This window comes from Pan troglodytes, chromosome 12 (assembly GCF_028858775.2).
Source record: "Pan troglodytes isolate AG18354 chromosome 12, NHGRI_mPanTro3-v2.0_pri, whole genome shotgun sequence".
NCBI classification, from domain to species: Eukaryota; Metazoa; Chordata; class Mammalia; order Primates; family Hominidae; genus Pan; species Pan troglodytes.
In genome coordinates this window covers 105,087,419-105,106,195 of record NC_072410.2, presented here as the reverse complement: position 1 = coordinate 105,106,195, position 18,777 = coordinate 105,087,419, and the positions used below count along the sequence as shown (strand labels likewise).

The window sequence follows — 18,777 nt, the reverse complement described above, 5'->3', positions numbered from 1 at the left end:
GAATGACATGTAATTTTTTTTCCATCTGAGCTCAGGAGAAAGGAAAATATAGCAGGATAATAAAATTATTAAGCCTAATTTGTAATTTATATCATCAAAGAACTTTTTTTAAACTGTTAGGAAAAGAAAGCAGGAGGAAAGAAACTTTTAAATACCACAAACCATTATTTTGTAATTCTCCTTCTAAAGTAAAAGACGATTTCCTAAATAAAATTATATCATAATTAAAATCTATAAACAGCCCAATGTTTAATTTAAGAAAAAATTTGCTGACTTGAACTCACAGAAACCAACTTTAGCTACAGTGGTATTTAAATTATGCATTAGCCATAGCTACATTGACCTTTTGTGTTTTTTAAAACCAAAACTGCTATGTATTTACATTGTTCTACTTAAAGACTTTTAAGACTATGTACTAACTTGATTTGCCTTCAAAAACTTAAAGCTAATGCTAATACAAGAAGAATGATATTCAAGATATCTAATAACGTGTATGCCAAAGACACAGGCAATAGAGATGGAAGAGACTTCTGGGTATCCCTGCTGTGCCATAGACTCTCTTTTTAGTAGCTGGATTCTGGGTATAGGTGGATTGGGAAGTATTCAGGTTAGATGGGACATTCCTGTGCAGGCAGATACTCAGAATGCTTGGGCAGTAGCTATTTACTAACCAGTTAACACGAGTGTGTAAATCCTAGTGTGTACTGGTTAAATAACAGCTCTGCTTATAAGGACATATTCATACACTTACAGGGGCTGGAAGACTCAGTTTAAATCAGAAATTGTGACAGGAATATACATTAAGGCATATCATTTTTGTATATTGGAAATTCACACTTCAAATTTTCTTAAGTTTTTAATTTCAAGAGTTAACTTAAAACGTTCCTTCGTTCTCTGTTTATGTCTGGGTTTTGGAATATTAAATGTTCATGTAATTAAATGAACTTGCTTTTTCCTGATTACAAACATAAAGTTAGGTTAAATTAAAATATTATCCAAATAATTAACATAGTAAATGAAAGCCCTCTAAAATTATGACCCTCCCTTCCCTAAAATAAACACCATCAGTGGTTTGGTATATAACTCGCTGAAATTTTTGTTTACATAGATAACAGTGTAATTGTCATTTACTTTACAAATCCTGATCATATACACTATTGTGAAGTTTTTGTTTTATGCATAGCAGTGTATCTTGCATATCTTTTCCTTTCTTTATTGAAGAGTTACCTCATTCTTTCAGCTGCTGACTCTTCCGTTCAATTAATATACTTTTAACCATTCCTAGTGATTAACATTGGAATTATGTTTTTTCCCACTTTCTGAAAGGGAGTCCCTGGAGTTGGAAAAGAGCAAGCATTAAAACTTATACAGATTTTGAAAGGGCAAAGTTTACTTCAGAGGTAACTAATAATTACTTTCTCTTGTGACATTGAACCTTTATTCTTGCTGAACTTAATAACGAATAGTACAGGAAACAATTGTTTTCCAAAAAAGGGTTTTGTATTTTTAAACGGACCTATATTTTGTTTGATTTAAGGTAATTTATTTTTATTTATTTTGAAATTTTCCAAAGGAAGGATGAGAATACATGTTCTAAGCCGTATTGCATTTTTTTTTCCTTTTTTTGGAGACAAGGTCTCACTGTGTCGCCTAGGCTGCAGTGCAGTGGCGCAGTCACTGCTCACTGCAATCTCAACCTGCCGGAGTCAAGTGATCCTCCTACTTCAGCCTCCTGAGTAACTGGGACAACAGATATGCACCACTGTGCCCAGCCACCATACTGCATTTAAAATATACATATTATTTATATTAAACATGTTAATATATTAATTTTTAATTTTTTTTTTTTTGTAGAGATAGGGTCTCCCTATGTTGCCCAGGTTGGTCTTGAACTCCTGGGCTCAAGTGATCCCCCTGCCTTGGTTTCCCAAAGTGTTAGGATTACAGGCATGAGCCACGGTGCCCAGCCACCATACTGCATTTTAAAAAATCTATTATTAGCTCACTAAACACATTTAGTACAATGTCAAGTGCATTTATGTATGACCATGGGCATTTTGCCACTAGCTATTTTAAACCCTTTTACCAAAAGGTAAAGATAAACATGACATTAAAATAATTTTGTATTTAATACTTTGATATTGTATTTTCTTTCTATAAATGAAATGTCTGTGGCGTGTTGTAAATATTTAATAATAAGCAACATTAATTGAAATCTTACTCGACTGGCCTTTGCTTTATAGCTACATATTTAATAATAACATTAATTCGTTTAGTCTCTATAGTTGGAGGATTCAGAACAAGATGCAGATTATATAGAAGTTAACAAACTATGCTATTTACTCTCTCAAAAACACATGAATTATATTTGCTGATGAAAGCAATGTTTTATAAAAATTAATATTAATGATGATAGGTATAGAATCAATAAGAAAGGAACTAGGACACTGGGAAACTTAAAGCAGTCTTGGCCTCCAGCAGGTTCAAGATGGCAAGTGCCTGAAAAAAATGTTAAGAGGTAAAAATGAAAAAGGAATGACCATAAAAAATACATCAAATCACTGTATTCTTTCCTATGATACTTCTCTTTTAGCTGTAAAACTGTTGATAAATGTAAGACTTCAGTAAATCCATTATTGACATCAGTTATTACTGTGCCCAAGCAAGAAAGAAAAGGTATAATTTGGCCTGGGGGTGAGTTAAGGAATCATTTGGGAATTGTAAAAAATAATATAAAGAAGGAAAAGCAAGTGAATATAACACCTGGCTAACTCCAAACCATTCTTATTGAAACAGTTTCAGCAAATAAGCACTGTTGACACTTGAAAATAATAAAATTACATTTATTTTATAATTATCTATTATTCTGTTTTATATACTGACTTTTCCTTTCAGTTATTTTTAATTTTTGCAGTGCTATTCTTTATCTGGAAGCAATTAATGCTAATTTTTAACAGGCTTGTACTTGGTCTTTGTAGTAAATGAATTAGAAATTCCAGAAGCTAAATAATAACTATTAAGTACCAGATACTGCACAATGACCTGAAGAGATAATTTAGCTTTTATAAAAACTTCAACTTGTTTAAGTAGAGGAACATAATTCAGAACACATACGTTTTATGATTAATACCTAACCATACCCTTTGTGGCTTTATGTTAACCTGGAACTTTAGCCAAAAACGAAATTAACTTTTAATTAGTAGAAATCTTTATAGTACTATACATTTTTCTTAAAATCTTTTATGAAGCAGGTAATGTTTTGCTCTTTGCACAAGAGATTAAGAAATGATTATTTTAGATGATTTAGCTTTTTGATACAGTTTTCACCTAGAAGATTAATGTTTTATTTAATTTTATATATTACTCTTTACTCTTCTTTCTGATATAGAGAAATGTTCATGATTCTGTTTTGTACTCTGGCACACAGAGTCAGTCTGCTCACATACTGCTGCCTAACTTAAGATTCTTCAAAAAAAAAAAAGACTGATTGGATATATATATACATACATATATATATATACAATTTTTTTTTAATAGAGATACCGATATATAGATACACACACACATATACTCTCTCTCCTGTCTTGCAGTTCTGCTGTCCTTGGGCCTTGGGGCCACACTTAAAGCTTGTGACTGAGGGTTTTCCCACACTAGGCCAGCAACTTTATCAACCACCAAAGGGAAAATAATTAGGTAGGTGAAAGGGAATAGATCAGCCTGATATTTGAGAACATATCGTTTTTGTGACCTCATTTTTTTTCCTTTTTTTAAAAACCACTTTCTATTAAAGGTTTAATCGGTGGAATGAAACATCTTGTAACTCTAGTCCACAACTGCTAGTCACTAAAAAACTGGCTCATTGTTCTGTGTGTTCCCATCCAGGTAAGGAGACATAGGGAATGGTTATTAGTATCTCATACGCATGTTTTAATTCTTGTTCACATAGTACTTTTTACATGCCAATATTAATAATACTTTGAAGGGTTTTACATTGTCCTCTCCGCTAGATTAGGAATTCCTTGCAGTCAGGAGTTTTGTTATATACAGATAGTAGTCACTCAGTAAATGTTTATTGAAACCAATAATGTGATGTAGATGATAAATATAGGATAAGTACAGTTTCAAACTATGATACCAAATTACTTAGATCTTAAAACTATGTTTTCAATATAGAAATCCATTTTAAGAAAAAAATATATACTAATAAGTCTTAGGGAAAATGGAACTGAAACCATTTGTTAATATATTGGTGATTTATATTTATCTACTTAAATGATTCTTCATTGTCCTGTAATGTATTTTGTGTGTGAAGACAGTGACTTAAAACTAATTTCTAATACATGTTCACTATTCTTGAAAATAGCTTGGATCTTCTTCATTAGTCTTGGTTTAAAAAAAAAAAAGACACTACGGAACACGTACTGGATCAGAAAGGCCTTTCATTCCCAAAAGAGATTAGGATATCATGTTAACTCATCTTTTAAAAGAAATTCTGCTATACCTAGTTGTCTTAATATATTTTTATTAACATTATTAAATTATAGATAAAATCATGGAAGAAAATCAATGTTTTTATAAATAAGATGCTATTGTATAGTTTTTTGATAACTTATAAATGACAATTTTAGGTCATATCAAGTATATGTGCTCTTACATATTCTCAAGACAATGTTGAAAGTAATCACACTTTGCTTTTAAAGGGAATTAAATTTCCACACCCGTGCCGCAGTCATCATTTGTTCATGTTCCAAGGATAGTTTAAAAATAACTGTAACTGAGAGCTAGACACTAGCAGAGGTAATTAACTGCTATATTCTTTTAATACACTCATTAAAGAAACTATTCTATTAGAGCTATTCTATTAAGTAAATAATCTTTTTTGCTAGTAATTACATTCTACTTTTTATGCATGTAGCTTCCACCTAAACCAGAAAGTTTTCTGTTGTTGATTATTGTAAATGTATAATTTCAAGTGTCTAATTAACACTTTCAGATAGAAGAATAATTTTTTCTAAAGTGTCATGTGATAGTAATAGCTCAAGATCTACTTGAGCCCAAGAATTACTACGGTGTCTATTACTCTATTCATCCTAAATGTATTGAAACCTTTCTATATGCTAGGTAGTGTGCTAGGCAATATTAATTTTGGAAAATTTAGATACTGGCAAAAAGAATGTATGTAGAAAGTAATTATAAAAGGCAAAAAATATTATACTTTTTTTGGGTTTCCATAAAGGTTCACCTAAGGATCATGAACGTAATGGATGCAGATTATGTAAAAGTGATAAATATTGTGAGCCACATGACTATGAATACTGCTGTCCTTGTGAGTGGCACCGTACAGAACATGATAGGCAACTCAGTGAAGTAGAGAACAATATTAAGAAGTAAGTTTTTTTAAAAACTCATGATTTTTCCTGGCATGACCTATACACATACCTTTGGTTGAATTATTTCCATATAATCTTTCCCCATGTCTAGATTAGTCACATGTTTAACAAAATTTTTTTTTCATTTCTGTTCAAAAATTTAGCTAACCTAGGAGATAGTAATGTAATAGTTATTCAAAGGGAAGCTTGACTGTTTGGGATACTGTAAATTCACATTTCTTATTAAATGGGAGGAGATTGGCTGAGATGATTTCAGAGTCTAAAATTGTCTGATTATAGTAATAACATGTATATAATTTTTTTTTCAGGAAAGCTTGCTGTTGTGAGGGATTCCCATTCCATGAGGTAATATCCAGTAATTCAACTGTATTAATTTTAGAAACTTTCTTAGAAGTTTAAATCTCAGTTTCTATTTTCTTTTTTCTTGCTAGGTTATTCAAGAATTCCTTTTAAACAAGGATAAATTGGTGAAGGTTATCAGGTACCAAAGACCTGATTTGTTATTGTTTCAGGTATCTGAAAATAAATTCTTCTTTACTGTATGAAGTTATATGCTGGAAAGATAGGAACAGATATTCACTCTGATTGGTCTGAGAGGAGGTTTAAAATTAAAACAGGCAGCTCTTATATTTTTTCAGCATTTATTTCTACTCTCTCATTTGCCATACAGTGGCCATCTTTGCACACTATAAGACAAAGTATAGTTATGCTGTTTTAGAAGATGCCTTAATTAGCATATGTGGATATATTGCATCCATGGATATTTTGGGGGAAGAGGGTTTAATAACAAGAGAATGTTAAGATCAAGTATATAAATGTGGAAGGTAGTATCATTTACAAAAACATTGATATCTGAAATTAATGACCTAAATTTAAATTTGGACCATATTCCACCTACTGTGTGACCCTGGATGTGTGTTATTCTCAAAACAGAAATAATATTACTTATCTCATAAAGTCACCATGAGGATTAAATGAGATTATTTATATTAACTCCTAATATAGTGGCTAGGGACACGGAGTGGCTCAATAAATTGCAACAGCTGGGTACTTACAAGTACCAGCTGTAAGTAATGACAGCCACATTAATAACGACAGCCACATTAATAATGACAGCCAACATTTGTTAGACATTTAAATTTGCTGTTATGTTTAATGCATTACATGTAATCTCAATCTTTATAATCTGTGAAGTGGGTTATAATATTTTCACATTACAGATGGTAAAACTGAGGCTAAGAGAGTTTAAGTAAGTTACCCAACATCTAAGAAATATCATCCTGGCGTTCAAACCGAGAGCCTTCACTCTTAATCATTATGCAATAATGATTCTTCCTTAGGAGGCTCATTCTTTCTAGAATATTCTCATTGGTACTACTTTAACTTACGTTAATTCTAAAGGAAAAAATATTAATATCACCTAGGAGTGCTATTTGTCTCCAAGAGATAACAAAATCTTGTTTTATTTTTATTATATTTATAGAGATTTACTCTTGAAAAAATGGAGTGGCCCAATCACTATGCATGTGAGAAATTGCTGGTACTTTTGACCCGTTATGACATGATAGAAAGAAAGCTTGGTAGCAGAAACTCTAATCAACTACAGCCAATTCGGTAATGTAAAGAACTGTATGGTGAAGATGGTGTTTTTACTTGAGTATTTTATAATTAAAATATTCCTAATATCTTTAAGCTCGTTTTTGTAAAGGTGGAGGAAAGGCCTCCTGGAATATTAAAAGCTTATTCAGGGCTTATAATCAGAACAACATAGTAAGTCATGCTTTATCATACTTTTCTACTTCAAACACATAGTAATAATAGATTATAAAAAGAAACAAGCATAAAAGGATATAGCCAGGCTTTATAAGACAACTATTTCAGTGGACCAGGAAAGGAACAAACGTGTAAAGGGAATGTGGGAACTAAAACTGGTTTTGCAGAGCCTTAAATCTAGAAGCAGCAGTATCATCCAGGAGGTAAATCGCTTCAGAGAAAAAAAAAAAAATGGGGACCAAAAGTGCAAGATGTTGATGGAGTCAGGCTTATTTCTTGAAACCCAGTAGCTAGGGTGGAATTTCTCTGTTCCTATCAGGAGATTAGAGGCTGGGGTAGACAATAAAAAACTAACCAAATGCTGCCTGAAGCCCAGAAAGCCCACTGGAAATTACTCAAAGAGACTAGAGAGATAGAAGTGAAGACAGATAAAATATAAAAGAATTGAAGAAGAAAGCTTAACATATAAAGAAATATAATATTTTTAAAATCAACAATTGCGTCATGAATTCACTTCGGATTAAATTAAGTTTTAAAACGGTCTGACAGGTTTTATGCAAGGGGTGGGTGTGGTTGGCCTTTCAGAATGCTAGAATCCTCAAAAAGATGAAGACATGTCTGTAAGCAACAGAAGGCAAAATTATAAAAATGTGTGTAAATGGATGGATATAAAAAGTGAATTATTAGCTTAAAAATAGTTGTTGAAATAAAAAGCAATGAAGGGGTCTCTAGGCTAAATTGGTCCAAAAAAATTAGTGATTTGGAAGACAAATCAAGTCACACAGAAATCATCTCAAAGACTCTCATATAAAAAATGCTTAAGAGTAGTTTTGGATTAATTCCTAGAAGCTAATAAAAGAAAAGGTTGAAAAGTAATTTTTGAAGAGATGATGTCTGAGAGTTTTCCAAAATTTAAGACAGATAGTTATACTACAAATTATAGCCGCAATACATGAAATACCCAAGGCATATTGTAGACATCAACGATAAAAGGAATATTTTAAAAAGTACCAAACCAATCAGGCAACAATCATCAATGGATGTTAAAACCATTAGATGAAAGATTGCTGCAGAGAAAGGATAGTCACAGTCTCAAGTACCGCTCTACAGATTAATTACAAAGGAAAAATGGTATCTTCAAAAGTGGAGAAATCCAGTGGACATCAGTTTAACTCAGTGATTAATTACCAATAAAAGAACAATAGACTGATTTCATATGCTTTCTAATACGTTAAACTGAGAAAGATACTACATTATCATATAATATTTTTGCCAAAAAAGCTTGAGCTAGGTGGGGCGTGGTGGCTCGCACCTGTAATCCCAGCAGCATTTTGGGAGACTGAGGCCGGTGGATCGACTGAGCTCAGGAGTTCAAGACCCATCTCTTCCAAAAATACAAAAAATTAGCCAGGCGTGGTGGAGAGCACCTGGGATCCCAGCTACTTGGAAGGCTGAGTTGGGAGGATTGCTTGAGCCTGGGAGGTGGAGGTTGCAGTGAGCTGAGTTCATACCACTGCACTCCAAACTTGGTGACAGAGTGAGACCCTGTCTCAAAAAAAAAAAAAAAAAAAAAAAGAAAGTTTAATCTGTATTTAATCATGAGGAAACAATCTAATGAATCCAAGTGAAAAACGTTCTGTGGAGCTATTATCCTGGACTCTTCAAAAATAAAAAATATCTAGGTAGTTTTCTGGATTAAAATAAAGAGACAACACAATTCAAGAAAAATGATCCTGATTGAATTCTGAATTGTTTTTAAGTCATAAAGGACCTTTTTTTTAGGACAATTGGGGAAATTTGAATATGGTTTGTATATTGTATCATTGTTAAACTTCCAGAGTGTGAAAGTTTTTTGTGGCAATGTAGGAAAATACTCTACATAGACAGGCTGCAGATGTGCCATGAGACATGTTTGCAACTAACTTGCAAATGGAGAAAGCAAATGTGATAAAATGTTAACAATTGATGAATCTCAGTAAAAGTATGTGAGTATTCATTGTACTATTTTTGCAACTTTTATAAAGGTTTGAAATTTTTCAGAATAAACAGTTTGCTGGGAAGTATAAAAGAAAAAAGATCAACTATCTGATAGCACACATCTTTCATAACAGTAATAGATGCCAGAAGATGCTGGAGTGATGTTTCAAAGTACCGAGTAAAAATAATTTACAACCTTGAAATCATTAAAACATTATTCATAGGAAAAGCGTTTTTAAACATATGAAGAGTAAGAGAGTTTACCACTCAAACCTTCCTTAAAAGTGCAGTTAAAGAGCTGGGCGTGGTGGCTTATGCCTGGATTAGCACTTTGGGAGACCAAAGCAGGCGGATCACTTGAGGCCAGGGATTCTAGACCATTCTGGCCAACATAGCGAAAACACCTGTCTACTGCAAATACAAAACATTAGCTGGGCGTGGTGGCACATGCCTGTAATCCCATTTACTTGGGATGCTGAGGCACGAGAATCTCTTGAACCCAGGAGGCAGAGGTTACAGTGAGCTGAGATGGTGCCACTGCACTCCAGCCTGAGCAAACAGAGCAAGACTCAAAAAAAAAGGATAATTTATTTTTTAAAGTGTTGTTAAAGGATATACTTCAGCAAGAAAAAAAATGAACACAGAGGGAAGATGTGAATTACAAGAAACAGTGGTCAGCCCAGGAATTGATTAAAACGTATTTGGATAATTTAATAAACTGACTAGAAAAAATTATGTATATAAATATTTGTATAATATTTAATGATTAATACATGATGATGATGAAGATGATAAGCCAAAACTCCCAAAGTATGCATTCAAACACTTAAGAGTACCTGCTAGAAATATAATCTCTGTCTTCCAAACCAGTACAATTAAAATAAGAAAGTGAAACTATCAAACCAAAACAATACAGGCAGAAGGAAGATGGAAGTAACAAAGAAAAAGCTGGTGACAGCAAACAAAATAAGGTGCATGAATGAATCCAGCAGCTATATCAGTAATCACCAAAAATGTAAGCAGATTAAACTCACCTATTAAAAGACAGATTATATTGGATAAGTAAATAAAATTCAGCAATATTCAGCTTACAAGGTACATGTAGAATAATACTACACAGAGTTTGAAAATAAAGAGATTTAAGAAGACTTAGTAGACAAATACCGTACTTACCAAAGTAATATAACAAATTTTAAAACAAAAATCATTATTGTGAAGATGAGGAACACTGCATAATAAGGTAAGAAACAACTTACTTAGAAGAACTAACAGTAATAAACTCTATGTACCTAACAATATTATCTTTTGAATAAACTAGTCAAAGGAATAGGCAGTAATTCCTTAAAATGTTTTTACCTGGGAAAAAAAAAATCTATGGAAATTATTCAGGTTAGAAATGGAAAATTTCCAAATATCTTATGCAATTAGACTTCATTAAATGAATTTGTTTTTCAGAATTGTTAAGACTCGAATCAGAAATGGAGTTCATTGTTTTGAAATAGAATGGGAAAAGCCTGGTATGTATTCACTTTAAGCAAAATATTCCATTTATAATATTTGACCATGTATGTCTAGTAAATATTGTATATGTGTATATATATATACACACACACATATATATAGATACACACACATATATATGTGTATATATGTATACACACACATATATGTGTGTATATATATGTATACACACATATATGTATGTGTATCTATATATATACACACACAGCATGTGTGTGAAAAATAAAGAGGAAACCCATCACATGCACCACAGGTTGATTTCATAGTTTGCCTGTGTTATTTTAGATAGGTTTTGACTAATAGTAAATATGATAAACTTTGATTTTATTTTAATGTCTCAATTTGACATTTCTTTTGTAATGTTTAAGGAAGTAATACCGAAATAATTTTTATTTATATTTCTCAAATACATGCTTTTACAAATGCTGTGGTCATTCAATGTCATGTATAGTTGCATCTGAAAAAATTGAGATTGTTAAAATACTCCTGGGGTACACTTCCTTTCCTTTTTTTTTTTTTAACCCTGCTTAGTTTTCAGTGGGAATTTTTTATTGTCAAATTATTCTTATTTTTGCTCCAGACAGAAATACAGTGAACTCTGAATTAGCTCCCAAACTGGAGATAGTGAAAAACAGATAATTTAAAATGAAAGTAATAATACTTTTTTTTTTGAGACGGAGTCTTGCTCTGTTGCCCCGGCTGGAGAGTGCAGTGGCACCATCTTGGCTTACAGCAACCTCTGCCTCCTGGTTCAAGTGATTCTCCTGCCTCAGCCTCCCAAGTAGCTGGGGTTGCAGGCACCTGCCATCATGCCTGGCTAATTTTCATATTTTTAGTAGAGATGGAGTTTCGTTATTTTGACCAGGCTGGTCTCGAACCCCTGACCTCAGGTGTTCCACCCACTTCGGCCTCCCAAAGTGCTGGGATTACAGGCGTGAGCCACTGCGCCCAGCCTGGAAAGTAGTAATACTTTTGATGGCCCTTTCAATTGTGTTCTTTTCAGAAGCCATCACTAAAGAAAGCTGATGTTGAGTTTTAGGAAACTGTTTCATTTCTTACCTGGAATTTTAACACTTAACTGAATTAAACCAACCAACCTTACCTAAACAAAGTTTTCTGTCCTTTCAGCTACTGCTACCATCTCTGAAATAAGAGGATTTAAAGTTCTAATTTAGAAAGAATCTCCATCTGGCTATTGCTAGGCAAAAAGCAAATAAATTATGTACTGCTATCAACAGATTGTTAGAATATAGTGTTATAAAAGCAAGATTTGCAATGAAAAGTTCATTTGTGAATGACTTATTTTACCTGATAAAGCTAGTTACCTGGAAAGATTGATTTTTTTTTTTTTTTGAGATGGAGTTTTGCTCTTGTTGCCCAGGCTGGAGTGTAGTGGTGCGATCTCGGCTCACTGCAACCTCTACCTCCCAGGTTCAAGTGATTCTTCTGCCTCAGCCTCCTGAGTAGCTGGGATTACAGGCACGCACCAGCATGCCCGGCTAATTTTTGTATTTTTTGTAGAGACATGGTTTCACCATGTTGATCAGGCTGGTCTGGTGTTGGTCAGGCTGGTCTCGAACTCCTGACCTCATGATCCGCCCGCCTTGGCCTCCCAAAATGCTGGGATTACAGGTGTGAGCCATCAAGCCTGACCGATTGAATTTTTTTAAATGCCTAATTAAGGACACTTTGCTGTATTTTTAATCTTTTAGAACATTATGCTATGGAAGATAAACAACATGGAGAATTTGCTTTATTAACAATTGAGGAAGAATCATTGTTTGAAGCAGCATATCCTGAGATCGTTGCTGTTTACCAAAAACAAAAGTTAGAAATTAAAGGGAAGAAACAAAAACGTAAGTTTTGGGTTTGATAGCTATTTATGCCACATGCAAATGTTATAGAAGAGCCACCTCTTCTGTTTGAATCTGCTCTGTCTAAATTTTACTGAAAAATCTATAAACTCAAGAGTCAAGAATTGTATTCTTCCTTCTTTGTCTTCACATACTTTCTTTTAAAGCTGAAAAGCCAGGAATAAATCATTCTGTTCTGTCTACTAACTTAGACACGTGTTAATAATAATAGTTATACTGACCAGTTGTTCAGCAGCTACTGTTTATAGCATATTCGGATTTTAAATGTTTTCTTTATTTCCCAGAACTCAGTGAGGAAAACAACTCAATTATAACATTGTTTTCAGAGGGAAATATTTTACAATCTAGCAATGCACTGAGATCAAAAAAAGGCAGAAACTATTCATAGAGATTTCTCTCTGAACTGTTTATTTTTTTATTTTTTACCCAAGTTAAAGCAAAGAAAATAAATGTTGATTATATGTATTTTTTTTCTTTTCAGGTATTAAGCCTAAAGAAAACAATTTGCCAGAACCAGATGAAGTAATGAGCTTTCAGTCACACATGACTTTAAAACCCACATGTGAAATCTTTCATAAGCAGAATTCCAAGTTAAATTCGGGGATTTCCCCTGATCCTACATTACCACAGGAATCTATTTCTGCCTCATTGAATAGCTTGCTTTTACCTAAAAATACTCCATGTTTGAATGCACAAGAACAGTTCATGTCTTCTCTAAGACCTTTGGCTATACAGCAAATTAAAGCTGTCAGTAAGTCTCTAATTTCAGAATCTAGTCAACCCAATACCTCATCTCATAATATATCCATGATTGCTGATCTACACTTGAGCACTATTGACTGGGAAGGTACTTCTTTTAGTAATTCTCCAGCTATTCAAAGGAATACTTTTTCTCATGGTTTAAAATCAGAAGTTGAATCAGAGCTATCAGCCATCCCTGATGGCTTTGAAAATATCCCAGAACAACTGTCCTGTGAATCAGAAAGGTACACTGCAAACATAAAGAAAGTGTTGGATGAGGATTCTGATGGGATTAGTCCTGAAGAGCATCTACTTTCTGGCATTACTGATTTATGTCTTCAGGATTTGCCTTTAAAGGAACGAATATTTATAAAATTATCATATCCTCAGGATAATCTACAACCAGATGTCAACCTGAAAACTTTGTCCATACTTAGTGTAAAAGAATCTTGTATTGCTAACAGTGGTTCTGATTGTACATCACATCTTTCAAAGGATCTTCCAGGAATTCCCTTGCAAAATGAATCCAGAGACTCTAAAATTCTAAAAGGAGACCAGCTGCTTCAAGAAGACTATAAAGTCAATACTTCTGTCCCTTATTCTGTCAGTAACACAGTGGTAAAGACCTGCAATGTTAGACCACCAAATACTGCTTTAGATCATAGTAGAAAAGTTGATATGCAAACCACTCGGAAAATTTTAATGAAGAAGAGTGTTTGCCTTGACAGACATTCCTCTGATGAACAAAGTGCCCCAGTGTTTGGGAAAGCTAAGTACACAACTCAAAGAATGAAGCACAGTTCTCAAAAGCATAATTCATCCCATTTCAAAGAAAGTGGCCATAACAAGTTGAGTAGCCCTAAGATACATATTAAAGAAACTGAACAGTGTGTCAGATCTTATGAAACAGCTGAAAATGAAGAAAGCTGTTTCCCAGATTCAACAAAAAGTTCTCTGAGTTCTCTACAATGTCATAAGAAAGAAAACAACTCTGGTACTTGTTTGGATAGTCCTCTTCCTTTACGCCAGAGATTAAAACTAAGATTCCAAAGCACTTGAAATTTAAAACACTTAGGTATAACTTACTATTTTAGTACTATCAGCAATAGCAGAGACAGAGGGAAGGTATCTAGTTCATGTGTGGTAAAAATTTTAATGTTCTCTGTGTCATGAAACACTTGCCATTTTAATCAAAATTGTAATTTTTTAAGTCACCTAAAACTCTGGTTTTAAAAGATCCTCTGTATTGAAAACTTCTGATAATGTATGTCATTATTATGTCCTTACTATTCCTTAATTGTAGTTTTAAAATATTGGTATAGTACTTGACAGAGTAAATGCTTCATCTGATTGTTCATCTTTACTTTTTCTTCCACAAGCCTCTAAAGTATTTATATTCCAGCTTGTTCCCAAGAGGATAATTCTTTATACTTCTCTTCATTCTTTTAAGGCCTTGCAAGGTCTTCCGTTATAACTCGCTTTCCTAAAAGCTATTTTCTCCCTCAGTGTGAAGATACCTTTAGTGTGCTCTTCCACTTTGGAAGGCCGTGCAAGGTCTTCCATTATAACTCTTTTTCCTAAGAGTTATATTCTCCCTCAGTTTGAAGATACCTTTAGTGTGCTCTTCCACTTTTGGTGTCTTAGTCTCTTTTGAGGGGCAAAAATAGAAAAGGAGAGAAGATGTCAGTATATTTAGTAAAAATCATGCTCGTAATGGCTGAATAAACTGAGCAAAGTAACTCCTTATGTATCCCCAGAAGTTCACAGGTATATCGGGTGGAAAAAGATTTGGAAAATCAAATGTATAACCAAAAGGATTAGAAACTAGCCCAGGATCATGTAGCTAACTAATAATCCTGTGGGAATCAGTTTTCTTGCCTGCTAATTTTTTTATTTTTCTATTTTTTCCTTCTATAGCACTTTTCCCCCTTTTGTTTTGAATCTATGCAGTATTGACTTTAATACCACCAAATATTAAGTCATGCATTAATTTAGGTCGCACTCAAAAATTCTAGAGAGGCATCCAGATTGAAAAGGAAAATGGTGTCTGCAGATGACAAGATTGTATGCATCAAAAATTCTAAGAAATCCACTAGAAAACTATTAAAACTGATAAAGCGAGTTCATCCAGGTCGTAGAATACAAGACCAATGTGCAATGATCATTGCATTTTGTTTTTGTTTGTTTGTTTTTTTTTTTGAGACAGAGTCTCACTCTTGTCGAGACTGGGGTGTAGTGGCGCCATCTTGGCTCACTGCAACCTCTGCCTCCCGGGTTCACGCAATTCACATGCCTCAGCCACCTGAGTAGCAGGGATTACAGGTGTGTGCCACCATGCCTGGCTAATTTTTAGTATTTTTAGTAGAGATGGGATTTTCCCTTGTTGGTCAGGCTAGTCATGAACTCCTGGCCTCAAGCGATCCACCCATCTTGGCCTCCCAGAGTGCTGGGATTACAGGTGTGAATCACCATACTCAGCCTCAATTGTATTTCTGTACACCTCTAAATAAATGGAAATACATTCCATGTTCATGAATCAGAAGACATGACCATACTCCCCAAACTGATCTACAGGTTAAATGTAATTCCCATTCATTCCAGCTGGTTTCTTTGCTGATTCTAAAATTCATATGGAAATTTCAGGAACACAGAATATTAAGAAGAATCTTGAAAGAGTTTGACCCACCCTTCCTGATTTTAAGTATACAGAACTACAGTAATGAATGTGTTGTACTGGTATAAAGGTAGACATATAGGTCAATATAGATCAATGGCATAGAATTGAGAATTCAGAAAAAAAGCCTTCACGTTTATGGTCAGTTGATTTTAAACCAGAGTGCCAAGACAATTCAATGGGAAAAGGAAACAGTCTTTGAACCAACTGTCTTCTGGATCTATTGGATATCTATGTAAAAAAGAATGACATTTGATTCCTACTTCACATGATATTTAAGAAGTAACTTAAGATGGATCAAATACCTAAATGTAAGCTAAAGCTATAAAACTCTTAGAAGAAAACATAGACATAAATCTTTGTGACTTTGGATTAGGCAAGGATTTCTTAAATATACCCAAAGCATAGGCAACAAAAGAAAATACACAAACTGGACTTCATCAAAACTAAAAACTGTTGTTTGAAATGACACCATCAAGAAAGTGAAAAGACAGCTTACAGAATGGGAGAAAATATTTGCAAATCATAAGTGTGATAAGGGACTTGTATCTTGGAGGTATATAAAGAATTCGTAACTCAATTATAAAAAGACAACTTTAAAATGGGCAAAATAGCTCAACAGGCTTTTCTGCAAAGAAGAAATACAAATGACCAAGAAGCACATTTAAAAATTTTCAGTACTATTACTCATCAGGAAAATGCAAATCAAAACCACAAGACACCCAATAGAATGTCTACAATCAAAAAGATAATAACTAGTATTGATGAGGATGTGGAGGAATTGAAATTCTCATAACATGCTGGTAGGAATGTAAAATGGGGCAGCCACTTTGGAAAAAGTCTGGTAGTTCTTCAAATGGTTAAATGTAGAGTTACGATATGATCCAGCAATTCCTCTCCCAGGTATATACCCAAGATAAATGAAAACTTATATTCACATAAAAACCTGTGCACAAATGTCCATAGCAGCGTTATTCATAATAGCCTAAAAGTGGAAACAATCCCAGTTCCAGAATGAGGAAGGGGAGAAACTAATGTGTATTAGCTATTGTGTGCTAAGCATTCAACTAGATTCTTTACAAACCTTGTATCATCTCAACTCTTTAAGGACTGTATTGCAATGTTTTGAATATTCAGAGAGAAAAAAGTCGTTGCTAAAACATTTTCCAAGGTTCTGCTTATTCTGATTTGTTCAGTCGTGGCTGTGATAGTTCAGGACCATCTAGACCAGGTAAATAAAATATCTAGAGGCATTCTTGAGATTGTATGAGATGAAAATAACAAAATTAGTTGGGAGTGGCCAGTCTGAGTTCATTTTGCTATATAGCTCAGGGTTCCCCAACCCCTGGGCTATGGACAGGTGCCAGTCCATCACCTGTCAGGAACCAGCCTGCACAGCAGGTGTTGAGCGGCATGCAAGCGAGAATTACCGCCTGAGCTCTGCCTCCTGTCAGATCAGCGGTGGCATTAGAGTCTCATAGGAGCACGAACCCTATTGTGAACTACGCATGCGAGGATCTAGTTTGTGCACTCCTACTGAGAATCTAATGCCTGATGATATAAGGTGGAACAGCTTCATCCCACAGCCATCTCCCCCGCATCATCCGTGGAAAAACTGTTTTCCACGAAAGTGGTCCTCGGTGCCAGAAAGGTTGGGGACTGCTGATATACCTAATATAGGCATAAGTGTAAAATTATACTTCCTCCTCCTCAAGGATTTCTCTGTTTTCATTGTCCAGGTTATACCAATTCTTTTTAAAGCATTCCATGTTCTTGTTCCTTGATGTGGTCATGTTATCACTTGTAAATCAAATCTTATAAGTTGCTGCTTACGTATTTGCTCATCACTTCATTGTCTTGTTGAGGATGCCTTGCTTCCCTTTGAAATACTCTGCCAAAGATCTGCCTCCAGCTACTAGGATCCTGTAATTGGTTTCTTTCTGATGGCTCCATGCTAAGGCCCTGCTCTGGCCTAACTGCTTTGGGCTTTGTGTAATCAATCTTAAGTCGTTGGCGGTTTTTCTTTTAGATTTTTTTTCCATATAAAATCTCTATCTGGCCACACATGGTGGCCGTGCCTGTAATCCCAGCACGCTGGGAGGCTGAGGCGGGTGGATTGCTTGAGGCCAGGAGTTCAAGACCAGCCTGGCCAACATGGTGAAACCCCATCTCTACTAAAAATACAAAAATCAGTGGGGCCTGGTGGCGTGCACCTGTAATCCCAGCTACTCGGGAGGCTGAGGCAGGAGAATCGCTTGAACCTGGGAGGCAGAGGTTGCAGTGAGCTGAGATAGTGCCACTGCAGTTCACCCCAGGATGGGCGAAAAAGTGTCTCAAAAAAATTAAAATTTAAATTAAAAAAAATATACAATCTCCGTCTTCTAGATTTTATAATGAGGACTCTACTTTTTCCTTTTGGGTAGCATGGCTTGAGCCATCTTGTCAGGCATACCTAGCTTCAGATTCTTTTCTGCTAACAGATTTTCTCTGTGACCCTGGAGACATTTTCTAACTTTTCTGAGACTCATTTATTCAAATGTTTATGTGACAGGCATTGTGCTGGGCCGTGGAGATACAGTGATCAATGGCATCCTATAAGGTTTTGATATCTGTGAAGTCACTGCCACCATTGACACATTCTAGGGACTCAGTAAATTGTAGCTGTGTCCAATACCATCATTTGGAAAGAGGACTATCAGATTTTGGATTCAAACTGAATGCAGCCAAGCACTGCCTTTTGGTAAAAATGTGGACACAGTAACGCTAGTAGGGGGCAGTGTGAGGGTGGGAGATGTGTTTTCAGAAGAAGGAAACTCTAGATTAGCAT

At 34.6% G+C, this 18,777-nt stretch overlaps 1 protein-coding gene across 11 annotated transcripts in view; it reads left to right on the top strand.

Moving 5' to 3' along the window:
- GEN1 (GEN1 Holliday junction 5' flap endonuclease) overlaps positions 1-17,115 on the top strand; it is a 30,674-nt gene extending 13,559 nt beyond the window's left edge. For all 11 annotated transcript variants that reach the window (XM_063790105.1, XM_003949761.6, XM_009442041.5 and 8 more), the window contains 9 exons: positions 1,327-1,400; positions 3,791-3,882; positions 5,237-5,387; positions 5,699-5,735; positions 5,822-5,902; positions 6,874-7,004; positions 10,596-10,657; positions 12,374-12,517; positions 13,017-17,115. In XM_063790105.1, coding sequence (XP_063646175.1) covers positions 1,327-1,400; positions 3,791-3,882; positions 5,237-5,387; positions 5,699-5,735; positions 5,822-5,902; positions 6,874-7,004; positions 10,596-10,657; positions 12,374-12,517; positions 13,017-14,335 — 2,091 coding nt within the window. In that variant the 3' untranslated portion in view covers positions 14,336-17,115. The remainder of the gene's footprint in view (positions 1-1,326; positions 1,401-3,790; positions 3,883-5,236; positions 5,388-5,698; positions 5,736-5,821; positions 5,903-6,873; positions 7,005-10,595; positions 10,658-12,373; positions 12,518-13,016) is intronic.
- The last annotated feature ends 1,662 nt before the right edge of the window (positions 17,116-18,777 follow it).